The 22825-nt window shown below is 45.2% G+C and overlaps 1 protein-coding gene across 2 annotated transcripts in view; it reads left to right on the top strand.

Annotated features, from left to right (window-relative positions):
* ints1 (integrator complex subunit 1) overlaps positions 1–18492 on the top strand; it is a 96503-nt gene extending 78011 nt beyond the window's left edge. For both annotated transcript variants that reach the window (XM_068002934.1, XM_068002933.1), the window contains exons 39-48: positions 4146–4278; positions 4503–4636; positions 5924–6116; positions 7615–7742; positions 9437–9549; positions 10682–10795; positions 12709–12779; positions 14980–15071; positions 15459–15568; positions 16914–18492. In XM_068002934.1, coding sequence (XP_067859035.1) covers positions 4146–4278; positions 4503–4636; positions 5924–6116; positions 7615–7742; positions 9437–9549; positions 10682–10795; positions 12709–12779; positions 14980–15071; positions 15459–15568; positions 16914–17029 — 1204 coding nt within the window. In that variant the 3' untranslated portion in view covers positions 17030–18492. The remainder of the gene's footprint in view (positions 1–4145; positions 4279–4502; positions 4637–5923; positions 6117–7614; positions 7743–9436; positions 9550–10681; positions 10796–12708; positions 12780–14979; positions 15072–15458; positions 15569–16913) is intronic.
* Positions 18493–22825: the final 4333 nt, after the last annotated feature.

The raw sequence follows: 22825 nt of genomic DNA, 5'->3' as shown, positions 1-22825 counted from the left end.
CGTGGGTAACGCGCCTTGTGAAATCAGTCTGCCCCGAACGCAATCGCAGGCTAATTGGATCCACTTACCTATTGTTCCGGGTTCCCCGCTGCTAAGCTGCGTGGCGGGCTGACTGCGTATGCGCAGTAAGGTCTGTCAGCTGGAGGAGCTCTGTTTAAAAGGGCAGTCCTCCACTGACTGATGCTGCAAGAAATAGGAAAAATTACAGCATGGAGCAGCCCAGAGGGAAGGCTGCTCCCAGGTTTAATGATGCCTCACTCCAGGTATCATTGGATGGGATGAGGAGGAGGGGGAGGACAGAGATCTTCCCCCCGGCGGGCGGGAGGAAGTGGCCTGCCTCTGCCACCAAGAAGGCCTGGCTCGAGGTGGCAGAGGAGGTCACCTGCACCACCAACATATCGCGCACCTGCATACAGTGCAGGAGGCGCTTCAATGACCTAAGTAGGTCAGCTGAAGTGAGTACACTTACTCTTTCCCCTACACTCCGTCTGCCACATCACCGCCCCCACCCCACATCTCCTTCTGCACTGCCAACACTACTCTGTCACATCACCCCTCAAACCTCATCCTCATCTTACCTGCACTTACTCACCTCGCCAGTACTCATCCCGCCACTACCACTCAACCCAATCCTCATACAATCTCATGGCTCTATCTCATACTCACCCTCTCATGCATCTCTTTCACAGTCAGCCTCACTCAACCTGCCACTACCTGTGCTGCAGCCACAGGGCATGCATCACATATGTGCAGTAGGCAGCGTAAGGCAAACGTGTCGCAAGCATGAAGGGGATGCACAAGGGTGATTGAGGGTTTGTCATGGTTTTTACTTATATTTAATTTCTGAGCAACTCACATTACATTTCATATTGGCACCACTACTGCCACGTCTTTGCGAATCTTGTCTGGTTTGTTCAATAATGCCATTTCCTGAGGATCACTATGAAGACCCACAACTGATGCCACCCATTGTGTCACTGCAGAGTGGGTGTAGGTGTATTTGCAGGGCTCTTTAGTGCAGACGACTGAGAGACGTCGGCGATGTCCCCGGTGGCACGCTGGAAGGATGCGGAGGAGAAGTTGTTGAGGGCAGTGGTGACTTTGACAGCGACAGGTGCACTGCTGCTCAGAGAGGTCCAGGAAGCTGAGCCTCGGTCTGTGGACCCTGTGGCGAGGGTAGTGCCCTCTGCGACGCATCTCTCTCTGCGGTTGCCCTCCCTCCTGCTGTGCAGGTGGATGTGTCACAGCACTGTGTTGTGGAGCTCCACGTGTCAGAGGTGGACAGTGTGGCCGGCGAGGCTGGTGACGCTGTTCGTCCTCCGAGGAGGTCATGACTGCAGCTACAGTGGCCCCCATCCGGAAGATGTACATCTGAGGGGGTCCGCAAGGTAGGTACATGTGTCTGGATACCGGGGTAAGTGTGCAAGTTGGTGAATTTTATTGTTAGGAGGAGGGTGGTGGAGGCCAAACTTTGTCCAAAGTGACAGAATGGCCTCCTGCAATGAGTGAGGGTCTCCCCCGCAACCCCCCCCCCAACCTGTCAAATGGACCTTTGCAGCTGCCACAGGCTGATGGCTGCAACACATCCATTTCAACTAGGAGTGTTTCCCCCAGTACGGGAAACAGTCACAGTTGTTTGCAAAATCCCAACCCTCCTAAAATATCTTGTTAATCAGGTCTGTAAACGATCTGAAATACCAAAATAAATAGCTTAAGTGGCACCCCGCTGGCTTTAATTGCCGGCGGGAGTCCCACATGCGGGGGCTGCGCGCGCATGTCAGCGCGTCTGTGGGAAACCCGGAAGTGGGCTGGTTGGAGCCGGGCTCCCGACCCGCCCCGGGAATCCCCGATTTTCGGAGCCCCCCTGCCACGAACGCACCCGATCGCGGGTGCTAAAATCGACCCCCATATGTCCAGCAAGTGGGTTTCGGCTTGGCCTATGATATCATCCCCTATTGTGGAATCGCCCAATGATGTTCGTAGTCTAATCTCACAGTTAAAAGAAAGGACTTGCATTTATATAGCGCCTTTCACAACCTCAGGACGTCCCAAAGTCATTTACAGCTAATGAAGTAATTTTTGAAGTGCAGTCACTTTTGTAATGTATGAAACTGTGCAGCCAATTTGTGCACAGCAAGCTCCTATAAATAGCAATGTGGTAATGACCAGATAATCTGTTTAGTGATGTTGATTGAGGGATAAATATTGACCAGGACACCGGGGAGAACACCCCTGCTTTTCTTCGAAATAGTACCATGGGATCTTTCACGTATACCTGAGAGGGCAGACGGGGCCTCGGTTTAATGTCTCATCCGAAAGATGGCACCTCCGACAATTTAGCATTCCCTCAGTACTGCACTGGGAGTGTCAGCCTAGATCTTGTGCCTAAATCTCTGAAGTGGAACTTGAACCCACGACTCTGTGACTCAGAGGCGAGAGTGCTACCACTGTTTAGTTGAGGAATGGCTAGCTGAGTCAGGTACTGGAAGGCTGAGGGTGCCCAGGGAACTGTACCCCAGCCAGCGCTATCAGGACAAGGAGGGGAGAAAATTGCAGGGGCATAGAAAAGATAGCCAGCTTCACACTAACACAAGGCGTGCAGCATTAAACCTTTCCTCAAACAAATTTCTCAGAAACTGAAGTAGCGACAAACTTGAGACGTGCATTATCTTAATCTAGAGAATGTAATGTTTAATTAGGCAATAAATTATCAACATCCACACAATATTTGACCACTAGGGTTTCACGTAAAGATGGATTCTGGGGCTGAGTTCAATTAAAATTTTAATTGAAAGTTGAATGTGACTTTATTCTGAAGAATTGTCAATTTATAACCTTGAAAGAAGCATAACTTCACAAAGGATTATCATGTCTGAGCGAGTCAAAGGATTTAAATGATAGATGCGAGAAATATGAATGCTATATCTCATTATTTCTAAATTTAACATTTGCATTAGGGGGCAGGTGGGGGCTGCCAGTGTAATACTGCGTGTATAATTGTGACAAGTAAACAGGTAGCACTCATCCGTAGCTCCATAAGTATGTGACTTGTTACATTGTGGATTAACAGGAAAAACGGCACAAAAAATGAGTTAATGTTGGATTATGCAAAATAATATAGTAATCGAATTGGGAATTGCATGCTTCAGTGCTAAAGGTAGATTATTGTATCACTGCAGTTCTTTCCTAAACACTTCATCCTTAAAAAGTAGGGAAAACTTGATCTGCAGTAAGTGCTTGCTTTATTTTGCCACTTTTCTTGCCATTCCTTCCCCTCCTGCTCAGTGTTGACTCCTGCTGGGGGCTGTACCTCACCTAGGTGCTCATTCTTCACATGGGAGTGTCAGTAGGCTGATCAAATGTTTGAGCATCACGGCTTAACCTAGTCCTCACCTGACGTCCACTTTCCAGCAGAGGCTGCTGTATCGGGAGCCCCGGCCAGTCCCTCTCTTTCCCCCCAATGGCCAGTCCCCCACCTCCCAGGCCAGTCCCTCCCCCGCCATTGCCGCCCTGCCTGAGTTCACCCATGTATTAAAACTGCTACTGTCTCGTCTGTATGGCTTCGCTATATATTGCCTTTACCAATTAAGCAAATGAAAAAATAATCTTTTTTGGTGATGGTGGGGGGGATTTGGGTAGAAATACTTTCCTCTTCTCCTTTTCCACCTCCCCAGAAAAAACATTCAAAATTAGTTAAAAGTACCAAGATGCATGATATTTTGTTTTGGAAAATATGGGAGAAATGTCTGTCTGTCCTGATCGGAGGAGACCCACGGCTCCAGCTGTTACTTGCCGCTGTTTATATTGCAGTCCCACTGTCAGAATCCAGGAGCAGGAAGGATCTTTGTCCGTGTGAATGGGGAGGCATTTGCCACATTCGTTATCCAAGCGGCACTTTCCTTTCTAGCTGAGCTGACGTGGGTCTCCAGGAATCTGGAATTCCCCGCATAAAATGGCAAATGCTTCCTTGCGTGTATTTAATCAGTGTTTCTGGGGCGTACTGTAGATTGAAAGTACCTCCTGTTGCGGCTCAGGCTATTGTTCCTTTTAGCATATAATGCGAGATCCTGTCTACTTGTTAAGACGATTGTGATTGTCACTTTCTGAATGATATTTTCTGTCTCCTTCCTGTGTCTTGTGTGCAGCAGTGTGATGGGCAAACGTTGTCAGAATCTGCTGCTTCAGATTTACTTCCAGGTCGCAGAGGTTATCCGCCACATCAATCTCCCAGACTCTGTGCTAAGCAGCGATGGCACCGGAGACGGGAGTATCTGCAAGGTATGAAGTAACAAACTGCACCAGTGCTGCTGTGGTGAGGTTTTATAGAATCATAGAACGATACAGCACAGAAGGAGGCCATTTAGCCCATTGTGCCTGTGCCGGCTCTTTGAAAGAGCTATCCAATTAGTCCCACTCCCCCCGCTCTTTCCCCACAGCCCTGCAAATTGGAGCAGTGCAGTCCCAGCAGGTTTTACAAGCGTCTTTCCTTCTCCCTTTCCCAGATGGACGCACTAGTGCATCGGTTGCTAACGCTGCTCGCTGACAACAGTGACTCGAAGATGTCGGAGAATCGCATGGCAGATGCCAACATGGCGTGCAGAAAGTTGGCAGTGGCACATCCGGTCCTATTACTTAGGTATTAACTGGTTCACTTTTAAGGGGTCCGTTTCAAGATGATTTAAAGGGCTTCTTTTCAATTCAGCATTTCTATGATGCACGCATTGCCTGACCAGTATCACCACTAGCCCCCGACCCCCGCTCTCAACCTTTCTTGCCTGTTTTATTAACGCTGCTGCAATCATTCCTTCTCTGAGCTTTCTTCTCTTGGGTGGGCGGGTGATGGTTTTCCCGGGTGGGCGGGTGATGGTTTTCCCGGGTGGGCGGGTGATGGTTTTCCCGGGTGGGCGGGTGATGGTTTTCCCGGGTGGGCGGGTGATGGTTTTCCCGGGTGGGCGGGTGATGGTTTTCCCGGGTGGGCGGGTGATGGTTTTCCCGGGTGGGCGGGTGATGGTTTTCCCGGGTGGGCGGGTGATGGTTTTCCCGGGTGGGCGGGTGATGGTTTTCCCGGGTGGGCGGGTGATGGTTTTCCCGGGTGGGCGGGTGATGGTTTTCCCGGGTGGGCGGGTGATGGTTTTCCCGGGTGGGCGGGTGATGGTTTTCCCGGGTGGGCGGGTGATGGTTTTCCCGGGTGGGCGGGTGATGGTTTTCCCGGGTGGGCGGGTGATGGTTTTCCCGGGTGGGCGGGTGATGGTTTTCCCGGGTGTGCGGGTGATGGTTTTCCCGGGTGGGCGGGTGATGGTTTTCCCGGGTGGGCGGGTGATGGTTTTCCCGGTGGGGCGGGTGGGCGGGTGATGGTTTTCCCGGGTGGGCGGGTGATGGTTTTCCTAGGGTAATGATAGATGGGTCCTGCTCCAAGTCATCTGCCAATGGTGCTTTTATCCTTCCCTCACCACCACACCCCCCCTGCCCCCACAACCCAAACACACCTTTCCAAACAAAAATTGTTTACATACTGATGTTCTACCATTCCATGGCTGAATGCATTGGTCGATAAAGCCACTGTCTCACCAGTCACTGTTGGAATCCTATGTAATGGGAATGAGAGGGACGGGCGTTTGGTCCACGAAAATTTGGCTTAGCAGGAATAAATGAAGAGACATTATAGCCAGTCACACTCTTTCAGTGTGTTGGGTCGACTGGTATTGCTAGATTTTTGTTGGGTAAGGGTATTGAGGGATATGGAGCAATGGCGGGTAAATAGGGTTGAGGTATGGACCACCCATGATCTAACTGATCAGAACAGGCTCGGGGCTGAATGGCCTATGCATTTACCTTTAGTTGACTTTCATCTGCTAAGTCCTTATCCGTGATTATTTCTGTGTTGAAGAGTGATGTTTTGGTGTTTTTAATGTTTTATTTTCAGACACTTGCCGATGATTGCTGCCCTGTCAAATGGACGAGTTCACTTGAATTTCCAGGAGTTCCGCCAGCAGAACCACTTGACCTTCTTCCTGCACGTCCTGGGGATCCTGGAGCTGTTGCAGCCGTATTTATTTCAGAGTGAACACCAGGGGGCAATGCAGGACTGCCTGCTCTCCTTCATTCTACTCCTGCAGGTCAGTGGGAGCCAGGCTGGCATATTGGAATCCATTCACAGATCATTCGATGAAAAGTGAGGTTCCTCCTACAGGGAGAAACGTTTTCGATTTTAAGCATGTGTCCAGTTGGGTAAATACATTGTCCCGGTGTAGAATTGTGCCACGCGGACCTGACCGATCCCAGGGTTCACCCACCCCCACCAGTCTGTGCTGAGTTACCTGGTCTCAGTAGGTGGGGCACAGGGATTGGTCTCACTGCCCTCGGCCAGGAAGGTGGGAAATCGGCCAATCTGCTCCTGAGCTGGAAAACGCTTATTAGTGGGAGTCAGGTATGGATGGGATTGAGTTCCCTTAGCAGCCTGCTGTCATAGGGAACATAAGGACATGGGAACAGGAGTAGTCCATTCAGCCCCTTGAGCCCGTTCCGCCATTCAATCAGATCATGGCTAATTTGTATCTTAACTCTGTCTACCCACCTTTGGTTCCGTAACCCTTAATACCCTTACCTAACAAAAATCTGTCAATCTGAGTTTTGAAATTTTCAATTGGCCTCCAGCCTCAACAGCTTTTTGGGGGAGACAGTTCCAGATTTCCACTACCCTTTGTGTGAAGAAGTGCTTCCTGACATCACCCCTGAATGGCCTAGCTCTAATTTTAAGGTTATGCCCTCTTGTTCTGGACTCCCCACCACAGGAAATAGTTTCTCTCTATCTACGCTATCGACTTCTTTAATCATCTTAAACACCCCAATTCGATCACCCCTTAATCTTCTATACTTGAGGGAATAACTGTTATTATCTGAATTACGGGGCGGGGGGTGGGGTGTGGAAGGGGGTAAGGGGGAGCCAAAATACCAAATTGGATCCTCTAAAGCTGGAGATTTGAACTCTCGCTTTGCTACTTTTAGACCATATTTTTGTGTTTAATCCAGAGTTCTTTCCATTTTAAAGTGTCAGTATCTAGTCTTTGAAACTGTACAACAAAGAATATTTGCTGGCGCCACTCGAGATGTGTAACCTGTTCTTTGCGGTGGGGGATGCTTTGTTGAAGACCCAGCCAGTTTATCCAATCAGTAGCTGAGCCGTACAAACTCGGAGGGCCACTGGTTCAGTCCCTGGTTCAGCAAATCTCAGCCAGCACGCTATGTCAGATGCTGCGATAGGCCTTCGTAATCCGGGTTAAGGGAGGGGCGACTCGGTCTGGGCTTCTGATCAATATCCAGCCACTTCTGGCAGAATGCATCAGTGGTGCCTGCTGAAGGTGGCATCTGGCTTGGTTGCAATGATACCCCAGTTAAATAGCCTGAGGGCACAGACTGCCATAACTCAGAAATGAATGGTCAATCGGTCACGGTACTGCAAAGTGACCTGCTCCCGTACAACCGTACCGCAGTGTGGGTCCGGAATGGAGGAGAGGAATAAATTGATGAGGGGGGGAATGCATCAGGTTTCAGCCCAACTTTTCATACTCAGTGCACAGATTGTCGAATAATTCTGACTACTTTTCTTTTTAACAGAATTACGGGAAATACGCCAAACAGTTTGCTTCCTTCATCAATAAGTGTGTTAATTTTATTCACAAATTTATAACATACAACGCAGCAGCAGCCATCCCTTTTCTTCAGAAGCACTCGGACGTTCTCCAGTGAGTATCCCTTTGGCTTTATTGAAGCTGGAAGGAGGGGTTAAGGAAGAATGTGTTATTAAAGAGGCCGTTATCAATCCAAAGTACCTTGCCTGCGTCCCAAAAAGGTTCAGTACTTGGATGGTAGGATTTCAACTTGTCCACTTTAAACTTCACAATTTCTGAACAGCCCACTCAATAACTGGATGCTCAGAGTATGGTTATTAAAAGAGACGGTCCTTTTCTCACTGCGTCCCATTATGTGCAGGCAATACTTATTAATATTGTTAAATTCCTTTTGCCGAGTTTTAATCAAGGGCCGCAAAGCAAACATCCGAACTCGAGCCCTGATCCCACCACCTGCTTTGGGCCTGTCTGGCTTTGGATTGGAAGGGGGAAGGGGGGAAAAGGGAAAGGGGCAGCTACTTGGCTGGTGTTGAACCAGGGAATGAATGGCAGCTGCAGAGCAACATCCAGAAATATATGGGGTGCCGGTTTGGCCGAGCCGGGGTTGAACTTTCAAGATTCGGCCAATTTGGGCAGGAGGGGGACCCAGCTGGGAATTGGGGAATTCCGATGTACTCTAGTCAGAAGATCGAGGCGGGAACCACACAGACCCGCAGGCTAAGTCACAGTCCGTAGCTAAGGTGACAGAGGTTCCTGGGAGCGTAACGGAGGTAGTCCTCAACCTGGCCGACCGCAAAATGATTTTGGGGGGTAGTCATGACCCCTCCACTTGCCCTCTTACTGGGTGATGGTTGATTGAACCAATCGCCAAGGGGGGCTGAGCATTGCTCAGGGCCTCAGCCAGAGTGGAAGTGTTTGGTGACGTTGAGATGCAAAGCCTGGTCGAATTCTGAATTTCTCCCCGCAAAACAAAAATGAACAAATAAACCCTTGCAATTCTGCTCAGTGGTGAGGGCTGTCCTTATTTCATGTCTGAGGCTTAAACATGGTCATTTGCAGCAGGCAATGTGTTGCAAGATGAGGTTGAATGACAACTGCACCTACTGTGTTGGGGGTGGGGGGTATATAGTGCAACAAGTAGGGATCCCGGTCCTGATTATTACCACGTGATAGTGTGTGCATATGAACGTCAGGTGAGAACAGGATTGTCCGGCAGTGATGCTGGCCATGATCAACGCACGTGCACAATCTAGGGTCGCACAAGGAGAGTAAATGGTTGGGTGAGATACCAGTGACTAGTGGAAGTGTATATGAGGATGGGTTTAGGAGGGATTCCCAGTACAATACCCCTGGCCTATAAATAGAGCAAACGATCACTCTGATATGATCAGAAACCTTTTAAGCAAAGTGATGGTACTCAGGTGGCAAATGTCACGACATGCAGCAAGAAATTCACAGGATTTTGTGCCATTTTTTGTGCAATTATTTGCCCCATGTCTTACACACTGTCAGCCCAAAGCAAGTCTGCAGCAATGATCTCCTGCTCAGTGAGGTTATGGATCTCGGACATGCCGCGTTGGGGAGGTAGATGTCAAACAGTGACCTGCCGCTGTCCTGCAGTGAGTGGGTTCGACAGCGGCCTGGAAGTAGCTCCTCTTCCTCGGCTGCGAACACGGAGAGGCTGGAGGAAGGGAAGAACGCGTCTTTTTAAAAAATTCCACCTTTGGAGGAAGTCTCGCCCTCTCCAACGAAATGCAAAGTCTTTTTTTTAAACTAACATTCTCTTTCTTTTGACACATCACACAAAGTTACTTGTCACGGGAATATCCAGAGATGGCCCTGCTGAAGTCTCTGCTGGCCGGACTAACATTCCCGACCCGGGGCGGACTCATTGAGGAGAATGCAGAGGATGAGGATGGGGGTGAGTGCCAGTCCGTTCCTGGTTAATATCCTTAGTGTATGTGGGGTTTTTGAGCAATTGCCAGTGGTAGGGGGTTGGTCGTGGGCAAAGGAGAAGGGGGAGGGGTTCGTGTATCTGCAATGGAATCGTTTCTATTACAAGATCTAGCTCTGCCATGCCAGTATTAATGCAGCATCCTTCCTAAACTCAGTGCAGAGGCGTTAACATGCTTGTACTATAGGACTTTAAACAAAAAGAGAAACAGAAAGACTTGATTTATATAGTGCCTTTCAGGACGCCCCAAAGTGCTTTACAGCCGATGAAGTACTTTTGAGGTGTAGTCACTGTTGTAGGAAACAAGGAAGCCAATTTATGCATAGCAAGATCCCACAAACAGCAATTAGATAATCATCACATAATCTGTTTTAATGATGTTGGTTGAGGCGTGAATATCGACAAGAACACCGGGGAGAACTCCCCTGCTCTTCTTCAAAATAGTGCCACGGGATCTTTTACACCCACCTGAGAGCGCAGACGGGGCCTCAGTTTAACGTCTCATCCGAAAGACGGCACCTCCGACTGTGCAGGACTCCCTCAGTACTGCACTGGGAGCGTCCGCCTGGATTATGTGCTCAAGTCTCTGGGGTAGGACTTGGACCCACAACCCTCTGACTCTGAGGCGAGAGTGCTGTCCACTGAGCCACGGCTGACACATCGCTCTTGCTGTGTATCTAATCATGTCTCGGGGAAGTCTCCACGCTTCATGCCCAATGGATTGCTTTGAAGTGCAGCGACTTTTATTTCGGCCAATTTAACTGGGCAATGTTGACTTGGGGCAGTTTCTTCTATTTATTTTTTCTTTCTTGCGTCTGTTTTTCTTTCGAACCCTGGAAAGGAATGAGATTTATTTCTTCGTTCAGAAGCCGGTGCTGCTGCCTGCCTGCGATCGCCTCGCCAGACTGTGTCCCGGCTTTACATCGCATGAGGAATGAGATGGGGGGTTGCGGGGGAGCTCGACGTAGAATTACAGGCGCAAGCTGTGTCTGGCCAATCCCTGGTGATCTGCCTATGGCGAGGAGCTCCTGTTTGAGACCTCTCCAGTTTCTAACCAAATGATTAAACGAGACGTCTCTTAATACACTTTCTCTTCCAGAGGAAGAATCAGCAGGCTCCCTTCCGTTGGTCAGTTTCTCCACCACAACACCGCTGACCTCAGCCGATGTGGCTCCGTACCTCCAAAAGATCGCGAGGGGACGAGCTCTGGAAGGTAAGGCAGCTGGTGAGGGATTAGACCCGGCCTGTAGGACTTAAGGGTAAGCTGGATATACACAGGAGGGAGAAGTGAATGGAAGGTTATGCTGATAGAGTGCGTTGAAGAGGGGTGGGAGGAGGCTCGTGTGGAGCATCAACACAAGCTGGGGCTCTTTTCTCTTGAAAAGAGAAAGCTGAGGTGGTGACGTAATAGAAGTCTTTAAAATTATCAAAGGGTTCGATAGGGTAGACGTAGAGACGTTGTTTCCACTTGTGGGGGAATCCAAAACTAGGGGTCATAAATATAAAATAGTCACTAATAAATCCAATAAGGATTTCAAGAGGAACTTCTTTAGCCAGAGAGTGGTTAGAATGTGGAACTTGCTACCACAAGGAGTAGTTGAGGCGATTAGCATCGATACTTTTAAGGAAAAGCTAGATAAGTACATGAGGGAGAAAGGAATAGAAGGATATGCTGATAAAGTAGGGAGGGAGGAGGCTTGTGTGGAGCATAAACACCGGCCAGTTGGACCAAATGAGCTGTTTCTGTGCTGTAAATTCTATGTAATTCAATGTAAGCTGCAACGCTAGTGTGTTCTGTATCTTCAGAAAGACTGGAAGCTGCATGCAGGATTCTTCAACGTTATTTACTGTGCCACTTTCGGTTGTAAAGAGTAAGAGAGAAGATGAGGTAAATTGAGATATGGATCCAGTTTAAACCTCTTCTTCTGTCTCTCTTTTCTCTTTCCTTCTGCTCCACCACCATTGGTGGCGTGTAAACGGTCAGCACCAGGAGTTACTGTACGTACCAGCGAGATCACTTTGGTTTAATGCTTCGATGATAGCTGTCACGGTATCTGTCCCTCAAAAGGTCAGAATCCAGAGATTTGGAGACCCCCTGTGTTACTCATTGTGTCTGTAGTTTAGAAATGTTTTCAGTTTGATTTAGTTACCGATGTACAAAGCTTTTTTAGGCCTTTCCGCTGCTGCTGGGATAGGGGACGCCTTGCAACATTTTAACAGAATTTGATCTTCAGCTCTTCCTTCCTTCCTGAAATTGGCGAACCCATGCTGAGGACAGGGATGGTTCCAGCAGGATAATTAAATGAGATCGAGGTGACACATGCAAACAAATCAAGATCTCTGCTTTCCTCATTCTCGTCCAACACTCTTGTCTCCCAGCCTAAGCAGCTGTGTGGGTCTGACCATAGGTTGCCTTTGGAATGTGGGCAGAGACAAAGAACTGGACTGTTACTGAAGCTACAAACCTAGCTGCAGTTACTCAGTCCGAACCAGGCTGGCCGTAAACACCACCACAGTTTGTCATTGCATTCTCCCCTCTACAACAACAACTACTTGCATTTATATAGCGCCTTCAATGTAGTAAAATGTCCCAAGGCGCGTCACAGGAGTGATTATCAAACAAAATTTGACACTGAACCACATAACGAGATATTAGGACAGGTGACCAAAAGCTTGGTCAAAGAGGTAGGTTTGAAGGAGCATCTTAAAGAAGGAGAGAGAGGTAGAGAGGCGGAGAGACTTAGGGAGGGAATTCCAGAGCTTAGAGCCTAGACAGCTGAAGGCACGGCCGCCACTGGAGGGGTGATGAAAATCGGGGATGCGCAAGAGGCCAGAATTGGAGGAGCGCAGAGATCTCGGAGGGTTGTAGGGCTGGAGGAGGTTACAGAGATAGGGCTATTGTAGAAAGCTATTGTAAGTATTGAAGCTGTCAGAAGTATTTGCATTGGCAGCAGTGGTGTGATGTAAACCAGGCAGTGTTACTGGCGAGGCCATGGAGGGATTTGAAAACAAGGATGAGAATTTTAAAATCGAGGCATTGCTGGACCGAGAGCCAACGTAGGTCAGCGAGCACTCTGAACGGTTTGATGTATTCCATGCCTAACCTGTCCCCATTCGCTCGCTCAGACACTCTAGAAGTCCTGAACGATATTGATGAGATGTCAAAGCGTCGAGTGGAGGTCCTCTCCTTCTTTGCTGTAAGTAGAAAATAAACTAATTGTCTCTCAAAGCAAACAAGATTCAGCCACAGTTTGCCTGCAGCATTTAATTAGCACTAGAACTGTATAATGCCCTGCACTCTGCTAACAAGTGGAGCCGACTGGTTTTGATTGCAGCTAATAATGTCTCTAGCTGTGAGCTGTCTGCACACAGCCTTCGAGAGAAAGCTATTGTAAATATTGAAGCTGTCGGAAGCATTTGCGTTGGCAGCAGTGGTGTGATGTAAACCAGGCAGTATTACTGCCGTTGGAGGAGCAGGGATCTCCCTCTCCCTCTCTCTCTCTCGCTCGATGATATGTTAAGCCCCGTGCCACCACAGATCACAGATCCTAGTGGCAAAAGCTGGTGTCGCTCACCATTTTTTCGGACCATGAGCAGGCTGAACACTGGCCCCACCTGTGCAGATCATAAATGCTTCCATCCGTACTCTCAGAATCGTAATAAATAAATGCCTGGATAGTGGAGTGGATCATGTGTTTAAGTACATGCATAGAGTTCTCTCCTGGCCAGCAGAAGTGACTCACAGCCTGCAGTATTACTCTGACTGGGTTGAGCCAGATGTCGGTGCACAATAGTGCCAATTTAAGCCCTGATTTTAACCTAACTCACCAGGCGAGAATGGGGCTGTTTCAGATGGGACGCCCGATTTATAGCCCACACTCTGCAGCTACTGATCTGTGACCAGTAGAACATCTGACTGTGAGGCGACTCCCCTCCCACTCTTTAGCCTTCCCAGCTGACATAAGAACATAAGAAATAGGAGCAGGAGTAGGCCATACGGCCCCTTGAGCCTGCTCTGCCATTCAATAAGATCATGGCTGATCTTCGACCTCAACTCCACTTTCCCGCCCGATCCCCATAATCCCTTGACTCCTAGAGTCCAAAAATCTATCGATCTCAGCCTTGAATACACTCAATGACTGAGCATCCACAGCCCTCTGAGGTAGAGAATTCCAAAGATTCACAACCCTCTGCGTGAAGAAATTCCTCCTCATCTCAGTCTTAAAGGGCCGACCCCTTAATCTGCGACTTTGCCCCCTAGTTCTAGACTCTCCAGCCAGGGGAAACAACCTCTCAGCATCTACCCTGTCAAGACCCCTTATATGTTTTTTTTATATAAATATATATATATATATATATATATATATAAATAAATAAAATCTTATATGTTTCAATGAGATCGCCTCTCATTCTTCTAAACTCCAGAGAGTATAGGCCCATTCTACTTATCCTCTCCTCATAGGACAACCCTCTCATCCTAGGAATTAATCTAGTGAACCTTTGTTGCACGGCCTCTAAGGCAAGTGTATCCTTCCTTAGATAAGGAGACCAAAACTGTACACAGTACTCCAGGTGAGGTCTCACTAAAGCCCTGTACAACCGTAGTAAGACTTCCTTAACCTTGTACTCCATCCCCCTTGCAATAAAGGCCAACATGCCATTTGCTTCCCTAATTGTCTGCTGTACCTGCATACAAACTTTTTGTGTTTCTTGTACGAGGACACCCAAGTTTTTCTTAACACCAACATTTAATAGTTTCTCACCATTTAAAAAATATTCCATTTTTCTATTCTTCCTACCAAAGTGAATAACCTCACATTTCCCCACATTATACTCCATCTGCCACTTTCTTGCCCACTCACTTAACCTGTCTATATCCCTTTGCAGACTCTTTGCGTCCTCCTCACAACTTACTTTCCCACCTAGCTTTGAATCGTCAGCAAACCTGGATACATTACACTCAGTCCCTTCATCTAAGTCATATTAAGATAGATTGTAAATAGCTGAGGCCCAAGCACTGATCCTTGCGGCACCCCACAGGTTACAGCTTGCCAACCTGAAAGTGACCTGTTTATCCCTACTCTCTGTTTTCTGTCCTTTAACCAATCCTCTATCCTTGCTAATATTTTACCCCCAACCCCATGAGTCCTTACCTTGTCTAACAACCTTTTATGTGGCACCTTATCGCATGCCTTTTGAAAAGGTTTGACCAGGTTGATATGGGGTCGGGGTGGGGGAATTCACCATTCGGGAACTATGAGTCCTAAAGCACAATCCTCACGGTGACTGGCACAGAACGTTCTTTCGCCGACCCACCGGATGGCCCGGCCCGGATCTGGTGCCGTTCATCCTTTGGGAAGGCCGTCACTGTACTGAAAGCTTACTCGTTTCTTGCAGAACGATCTCCAACGGCTGATGAGCTCCCCGGAGGAACTGTCGCGCAACGCAGCGTTCGCCTTGGCCCTGAGGAGTATCCAGAACAATCCACGGTAATGGGGGGCATCGGCGAGAGGGTGGGCTAGTAACGCATTAAGGGTGTCACTTTTCCCAGGTGCTCCACCTTGTACAGGCTCAGGCATACTGAAGGGAACTGAGTCACTCCTGTTTTCTTGCTATGCCGTGCCAGCACTCACTGCTCAAACATCGTCAGAGGCCTGGTTCTGCAACTCAACCCAAACTGTGACTGATGCAGACGTATTGGCACATTAAGAATGCAGATGTATCACAAGGTTCCATACCCTTTGCAGCCTCTGAGTGTAATCGTTCGACGTTTCCTGTTTGCTTCTGCTATAAGACTTTTCCCAGCCTGCCTTTTTGGCAAAATAAACATCTTCCCCCACCCACACGATGAAATTTTGTTTGGTTTCTTCCTCCAGCATTGCCACTGACTTTCTGCCAACGTTCATGTACTGTCTTGGCTGTGGAAACTACGATGTGGTGCAGACAGCCCTAAAGAACCTTCCGGAATACACACTGCTGTGCCAAGGTAAAATCACTGCGTCTTGTAGTCGAGTCTTGGACTTGGTTTGTTATGTAACAAGTGTTTAAACTTGGCCCACTTTCCTCTCTTGCCCCCCTACCCCGGCAGCCTGTTCAAATGGCCATTACACGGTCCACAGAGGGCATCGCAGCCACGCCCTTAGAGATACAGGTACGGGTACAGTAGCATAGTGGTTATGTTACTGGACTAATAATCCAGAGACGTGAGTTCAAATCCTGCCATGGCAGATGGGGAATTTAAATTCAGTTAATTAAATAAAATCTGGAATGAAAAGCTAGTATCAGGAATGGTGAACCATGAAACTACCCGATTGTTGTAAAAACCCATCTGGCTCACTAATGCCCTTTAGGGAAGGAAGCCTGCCGTCCTTACCCAGTCTGGCCTATATATGACTCCAGACCACAGCAACGTGGTTGACTCTTAACTGCCCTCTGAAGCGGTTCAAGATGGCGGCTCGCCACTACCACCTTAGGGCAATTAGGGATGGGCAATAAATGCTGGCCTTGCTAGTGACGCCCACACCCCATGAACGAATCAAAAAAAACACACTTTCCTGCAGGGGATAACTGAGGCATGCGGACACCTGGCTGACTTCACCCTATCCTTAGCCCTGCGGTGTTGAGCTTAACAGCAACGCCTGTAATGCCCCACTCCACCACTGGGTGGAGATTGAGTAACTGCACAGAGTGGGGATCTTCCACGTCTGTTTTGCTCTGAAAGGCACCAGGCAGTATATTTGCCCATCAAACCACTAATGGGACTCCTTATCTACATGCATATGTTATTGTAACGTTATTATTGACCAGTTTATTTTCCTTAGATTTGGATGGTACAGCTACTGTCAGCCGTGGCTCAATTGGTAGCACTCTTACCTCTGAGTCAGAAGGTCACAGGTTCAAGTCACACTCCAGGGATTTGAGCACAAAATCTAGGCTGACACTTCAGTGCAGTACTGAGGGAGTGCTGCACTGTTGGAGGCGCCGTCTTTCAGCCCTGTCTGCCCCCTCAAGTGGGCGTAAAAGATTCCACGTCACTATTTCGAAGAAGAGCAGGGGAGATCTCCCCGGTGTCCTGGCCAATTATCCCTGAAACCCACACCTCAGAATAGATCATCTGGTCATTATCACATTGCTGTTTGTGGGACCTTGCTGTGCGCAAATTGGCTGCCACATGTCCTACATTACAACAGTGATGCATTTCAAAAGTTCTTCATTGGCTGTAAAGCGCCTTGACATTTTGAGCGAAAGGTGTTTTTAAAAAAAATGCAAGTCTTTCTTCCTTTCGCTCACTTCTGTCACTCGCTTACTCTTGCACCACTTTCTCTTCACAGAGCATGCAGGGGTTCTCTTACACAAGGCCTTTCTGGTCGGGATGTACAGCCAGCTTGACACAAGCCCACAGATCGCAGAGGCCATGAAAGTTCTACACATGGAAGCCACGACTTAAAGACGGGGCGATGTAAAAAGTGGTGTGGACTTGGGAGGGGAAAAAAACATGGTTGAAGGATTTGTCGGGGAGGTGCTTCCAGTATAAAGTCATTTAATCTCTTAGATGTTCCACAAGAAGAGATTGTCAAGAAAGCTTCAACCTATCCAGGATGCTGCTGTTCAGGAGGGCTTCCCACTCGAGTCCCAAATACACAACATTTCATCGAAGCAAATGAGAAGTAGCGGCTTTCGCCATGAATTTTCCCACATAACAGTGGTCACCGCACTTCAGTTCATCGTGTGAAGCCCTTGAGACATTTCTGAGATGCTCAGTAATGTGCTATATAAATTCAAGTTCTTTTTTCTCTTTTTTTTTTTCTTCTCTCCTCTCTCTTGCTCTTTCATAAGAACATAAGAAATAGAAGCAGGAGTAGGCCATATGTCCCCTCGAGCCTGCTCCGCAATTCAATAAGATCAGGGCTGATCTTCTACCTCAACTCCATTTTCCTGCCCTATCCCCATATCCCTTGATTCCCTTAATGTCCAAAAATAATTCCCTAAGTATCCAAAAAAACCCACTTTTTTTTCTCTTTCTCCCTCTCTTTTTCTCTCCCTCTCTTTTTCTCCCTCTTGCTTTTTCTCTCTCTGACACACACGCACGCATCCACCCCTAATTTGGGAGAGGGGTTGGTGGGAGCATACCTCTCAATGTCCCATTTTAATCAAGATGTCCCAAAAATAAATGACACGGTCAAGAAAAGCAGCAGCGGTGTGCACAAGTCTCCCAAGACAGCAGGAATCGCCAGTTCTACAGAAAACCGCACTCCTGTTCCAAGCACAGACCCAGGTTCCACCCTTTCAGCCTATTGCAGGGTGAGGCTGACAGCTGGAAATGCATAGCAGGCCAGTTAGCGTCTGAAAGAGAGGTGGCGGTATAACCCTTCCTGATTATCATCAACGCCCAGGCGTTTCTTTTTAATCCAGGATTCAGCAGGGCAGATTTTAAAATGGAAAAACCACCAGTCACCGTGTACACACAGAATAACCTCACAGCACTGACCAGAATTTAAAGGATGCTCTTCATGCAGCCTAAAGTCTGCAGAGCACAACTGTGTTTTGATGAAGCTCCTTACATAGAATTTACAGCACAGAAACAGGCCATTCGGCCCAACTGGTCTATGCCAGTGTTTGTGCTCCACACGAGCCTCCTCCCTCCTTACTTCATCTAAGCCTTTCAGCATGTCCTTCTGTTCCTTTCTCCCGCATGTGTTTATCTGCCATCGGAAGGACAGTGCTGTGGACCGATGAGGTCTTGTGAATGTGTGGGGCTGTGAGGTAGACCTGGAGAGGAGTATTCACTCTGCTAAAATACAGCAACACGGGATCCAGCAAGAAATGTATTTTTTTCCATATAATTCTGTTAAAGCATTGTACTTTTGTTAGGAAATTTTTATTAAAATGGAGTTTGACAACAAAAAAAAACACGAGTCATTTTTATTTGCTGTCTTGATGGCAGGCTGAGCAGGTAGCCTGTGAGAACAAGCGGCAGGATCCTGAATGTTTACCAACACCAGCAGAAAGTGAAACTGTTTGGAAAAACAGTAACAGAGCAAAACTCCAAAAGCCATTATTGGTGTGCTTGAAACTTAAAAGTATTTTCACTGGAGGAAGATGGATGATGATTTTCAGGAATTAAAGTATTATAAAGGATAACTCTTAAGAGGGAAGATCATTTGAACTTTATCAAGAGTAGGCTCAGGAGCTTGTAATCCTTCCTGTTGTGATTGTCATGTCATATGACATGCATTGAGTTGCATTGAATCTACAGCACAGAAACAGGCCATTCGGCCCAACTGGTCTATGCTGGCATTTATGCTCCACATGAGCCTCCTCCCTCCCTACTTCATCTGACCCTATCAGGATATCCTTCTTTTCCTTTCTCCTTCATGTGTTTATCCAGCTTCCCTTTAAATGCTTCGATGCTATTTGCTTCAACTACTCCTTGTGGTAGCGAGTTCCACATTCTAACCATTCTCTGGGTAAAGAAGTTTCTCCTGAATTCCCTATTGGATTTATTAGTGACTATTTTATATTGATGGCCCCTAGTTTTGGACTCCCTGACAAGTGGAAACATTTTCTCTACGTCTACCCTATCAAACCCTTTAATTACCTTTAAAGACCTCTATTAGCTACTGCAGCTGCTGGAGGCACGAAGTCACAGCCAACAGGTAAGTGATTGGCTGGTGACTGGTAAGTAGTTTTTCTTTCCTTTTTTTTCTTGACATTGTAGTTGTCGTTAAGCTAACTTAAGGGTTAAGTCATGGCAGGAGATCCCAGACCCGTGTCATGTTCCTCTTGTGGGATGTGGGAATTCAGGGATCCTTCCTGTGTCCCTGGTTCCTTCACCTGCGGGAGGTGTGTCCAGCTGCAGCTACTGTTTGACCGCTTGACGGCTCTGGAGCTGCGCATGGACTCACTTTGGGGCATCCGCGATGCTGAGGAAGTCGTGGATAGCACGTTCAGTGAGTTGGTCACACCACAGATAAAAATTACTGAGGGAGATAGTGAATGGGTGACCAACAGACAGAGGAAGAGTAGGAAGGCAGTGCAGGGGTCCCCTGCGGTCATCTCCCTCCAAAACAGGTATACCGTTTTGGATACTGTTGGGGGAGATGGCTCACCAGGGGAAGGTGACAGCAGCCAGGTTCATGGCACCGTGGCTGGCTCTGCTGCACAGGAGGGCAGGAAAAAGAGTGGCAGAGCTATAGTGATAGGGGACTCGATTGTAAGGGGAATAGACAGGCGTTTCTGCGGACGCAACCGAGACTCCAGGATGGTATGTTGCCTCCCTGGTGCAAGGGTCAGGGATGTCTCGGAGCGGCTGCAGGACATTCTGGAGGGGGAGGCTGAACAGCCAGTTGTCGTGCATATAGGTACCAATGATATAGGTAAAAAAACGGGATGAGGTCCGACAAGCTGAATTTAGGGAGTTAGGATTAAACTAAAAAGTAGGACCTCAAAGGTAGTAATCTCAGGATTGCTACCAGTGCCACGGGCTAGTCAGAGTAGGAATGACAGGATAGCTAGGATGAATACGTGGCTTGAGAGATGGTGCAAGAGGGAAGGATTCAAATTCCTGGGCCATTGGAACCGGTTCTGGGGGAGGTGGGACCAGTACAAATTGGACGGTCTGCATCTGGGCAGGACTGGAACCAATGTCCTAGGGGGAGTGTTTGCTAGTGCTGTTGGGGAGGGTTTAAACTAATATGGCAGGGGGATGGGAACCGATGCAGGAAGTCAGTGGGAAGTAAAGTGGTGACAGAAACAAAAGGCAGTAAGGGAGAGTGTACAAAACATGACCGGACAGATGGTCTGAGAAAGCAGGGCAAAGACCAAGGGAAGTCTAGATTAAACTGCATTTATTTCAATGCAAGAAGTCTGATGGGCAAGGCAGATGAACTCAGGGCATGGATGGGTACATGGGACTGGCAAGTTATAGCTATTACTGAAACATGGCTAAGGGAGGGGCAGGACTGGCAGCTCAATGTTCCAGGGTACAGATGCTATAGGAAAGATAGAGCAGGAGGTAAGAGAGGAGGGGGAGTTGCGTTCTTGATTAGGGAGAACAGCACGGCAGTAGTGAGAGGGGATATATCCGAGGGTTCGCCCACTGAGTCTATATGGGTAGAACTATGATTCTATTAGGTCACCCCTCAGTCTTCTCTAGAGAAAACCGCCCCAGCCTGTTAAGTGTTTCCTGATGAGTATATCCTCTCCGTTCTGGTATCATCCTTGTGAATCTTTTTTTCACCTTCTCCAAAGCCTCTATATCCTTTTTATAATATGGAGACCAGAACTGTGCACAGTACACCAAGTATAATATATATATGTATAATATATATGTATAATATATATGTATATATGTATAAAATGTATATATGTATAAAATGTATATATGTATAAAATGTATATATGTATAATATGTATATGTATATATGTATAATATGTATATGTATATATGTATAATATGTATATGTATATATATGTAAAATATGTATATGTATATATATGTAAAATATGTATATGTATATATATGTAAATGTATGTATGTATATATATGTATATGTATATATGTATATGTATATATGTATTGTATATATGTATTGTATATATGTATTGTATATGTATATATGTATTGTATATATGTATTGTATATGTATATATGTATTGTATATGTATATATGTATATGTATATGTGTATATGTATATGTATATGTGTATATGTATATGTATATATGTATATATGTATATATGTATATATGTATTGTATATGTATATATGTATTGTATATGTATATATGTATTGTATATATGTATTGTATATGTATATATGTATATGTATATATGTATTGTATATGTATATATGTATATGTATATATGTATTGTATATGTATATATGTATATGTATATATGTATTGTATATGTATATATGTATATGTATATATGTATTGTATATGTATATATGTATGTGTATATGTATATATGTATGTGTATATGTATATATGTATGTGTATATGTATGTGTATATGTATTGTATATGTATATATGTATATGTATATATGTATTGTATATGTATATGTGTATATGTATATATGTATTGTATATGTATATATGTATTGTATATGTATATATGTATTGTATATGTATATATGTGTATATGTATATGTATATATGTGTATATGTATATGTATATATGTATTGTGTATATGTATATATGTATTGTGTATATGTATATATGTATTGTGTATATGTATATATGTATTGTGTATATGTATATATATATGTATTGTGTATATGTATATATATATGTATATATGTATTGTATATATGTATTGTGTATTGTATATATGTATTGTATATATGTATTGTGTATTGTATATATGTATGTATATATGTATATATGTATGTATATATGTATGTATGTATTGTATATATGTATTGTATATATGTATTGTATATATGTATTGTATATATGTATTGTATATATGTATATATATATGTATATATATATGTATGTATATATGTATTGTATATATGTATTGTATATATGTATGTATATATGTATATATATATGTATTGTATATATGTATTGTATATATGTATATATATATGTATTGTATATATGTATTGTATATATGTTTGTATATATGTATGTATATATGTATTGTATATATGTATTGTATATATGTATGTATATATGTATTGTATATATGTATGGTATATATGTATGTATATATGTATTGTATATATGTATTGTATATATGTATTGTATATATGTATTGTATATATGTATATATATATGTATTGTATATATGTATATATATATGTATTGTATATATGTATATATATATGTATATATATATGTATTTGTATATATGTATATATATATGTATTTGTATATATGTATATATATATGTATTTGTATATATGTATATATATATGTATTTGTATATATGTATATATATATGTATTTGTATATATGTATATATATATGTATTTGTATATATGTATATATATATGTATTTGTATATATGTATATATATATGTATTTGTATATATGTATATATATATGTATTTGTATATATGTATATATATATGTATTTGTATATATGTATATATATATGTATTTGTATATATGTATATATATATGTATTTGTATATATGTATATATATATGTATTTGTATATATGTATATATATATGTATTTGTATATATGTATATATATATGTATTTGTATATATGTATATATATATGTA

This window comes from Heptranchias perlo, chromosome 22, assembly GCF_035084215.1.
Source record: "Heptranchias perlo isolate sHepPer1 chromosome 22, sHepPer1.hap1, whole genome shotgun sequence".
Classification (NCBI taxonomy): Eukaryota; Metazoa; Chordata; class Chondrichthyes; order Hexanchiformes; family Hexanchidae; genus Heptranchias; species Heptranchias perlo.
This window is presented reverse-complemented; position numbering and strand designations above follow the sequence as displayed.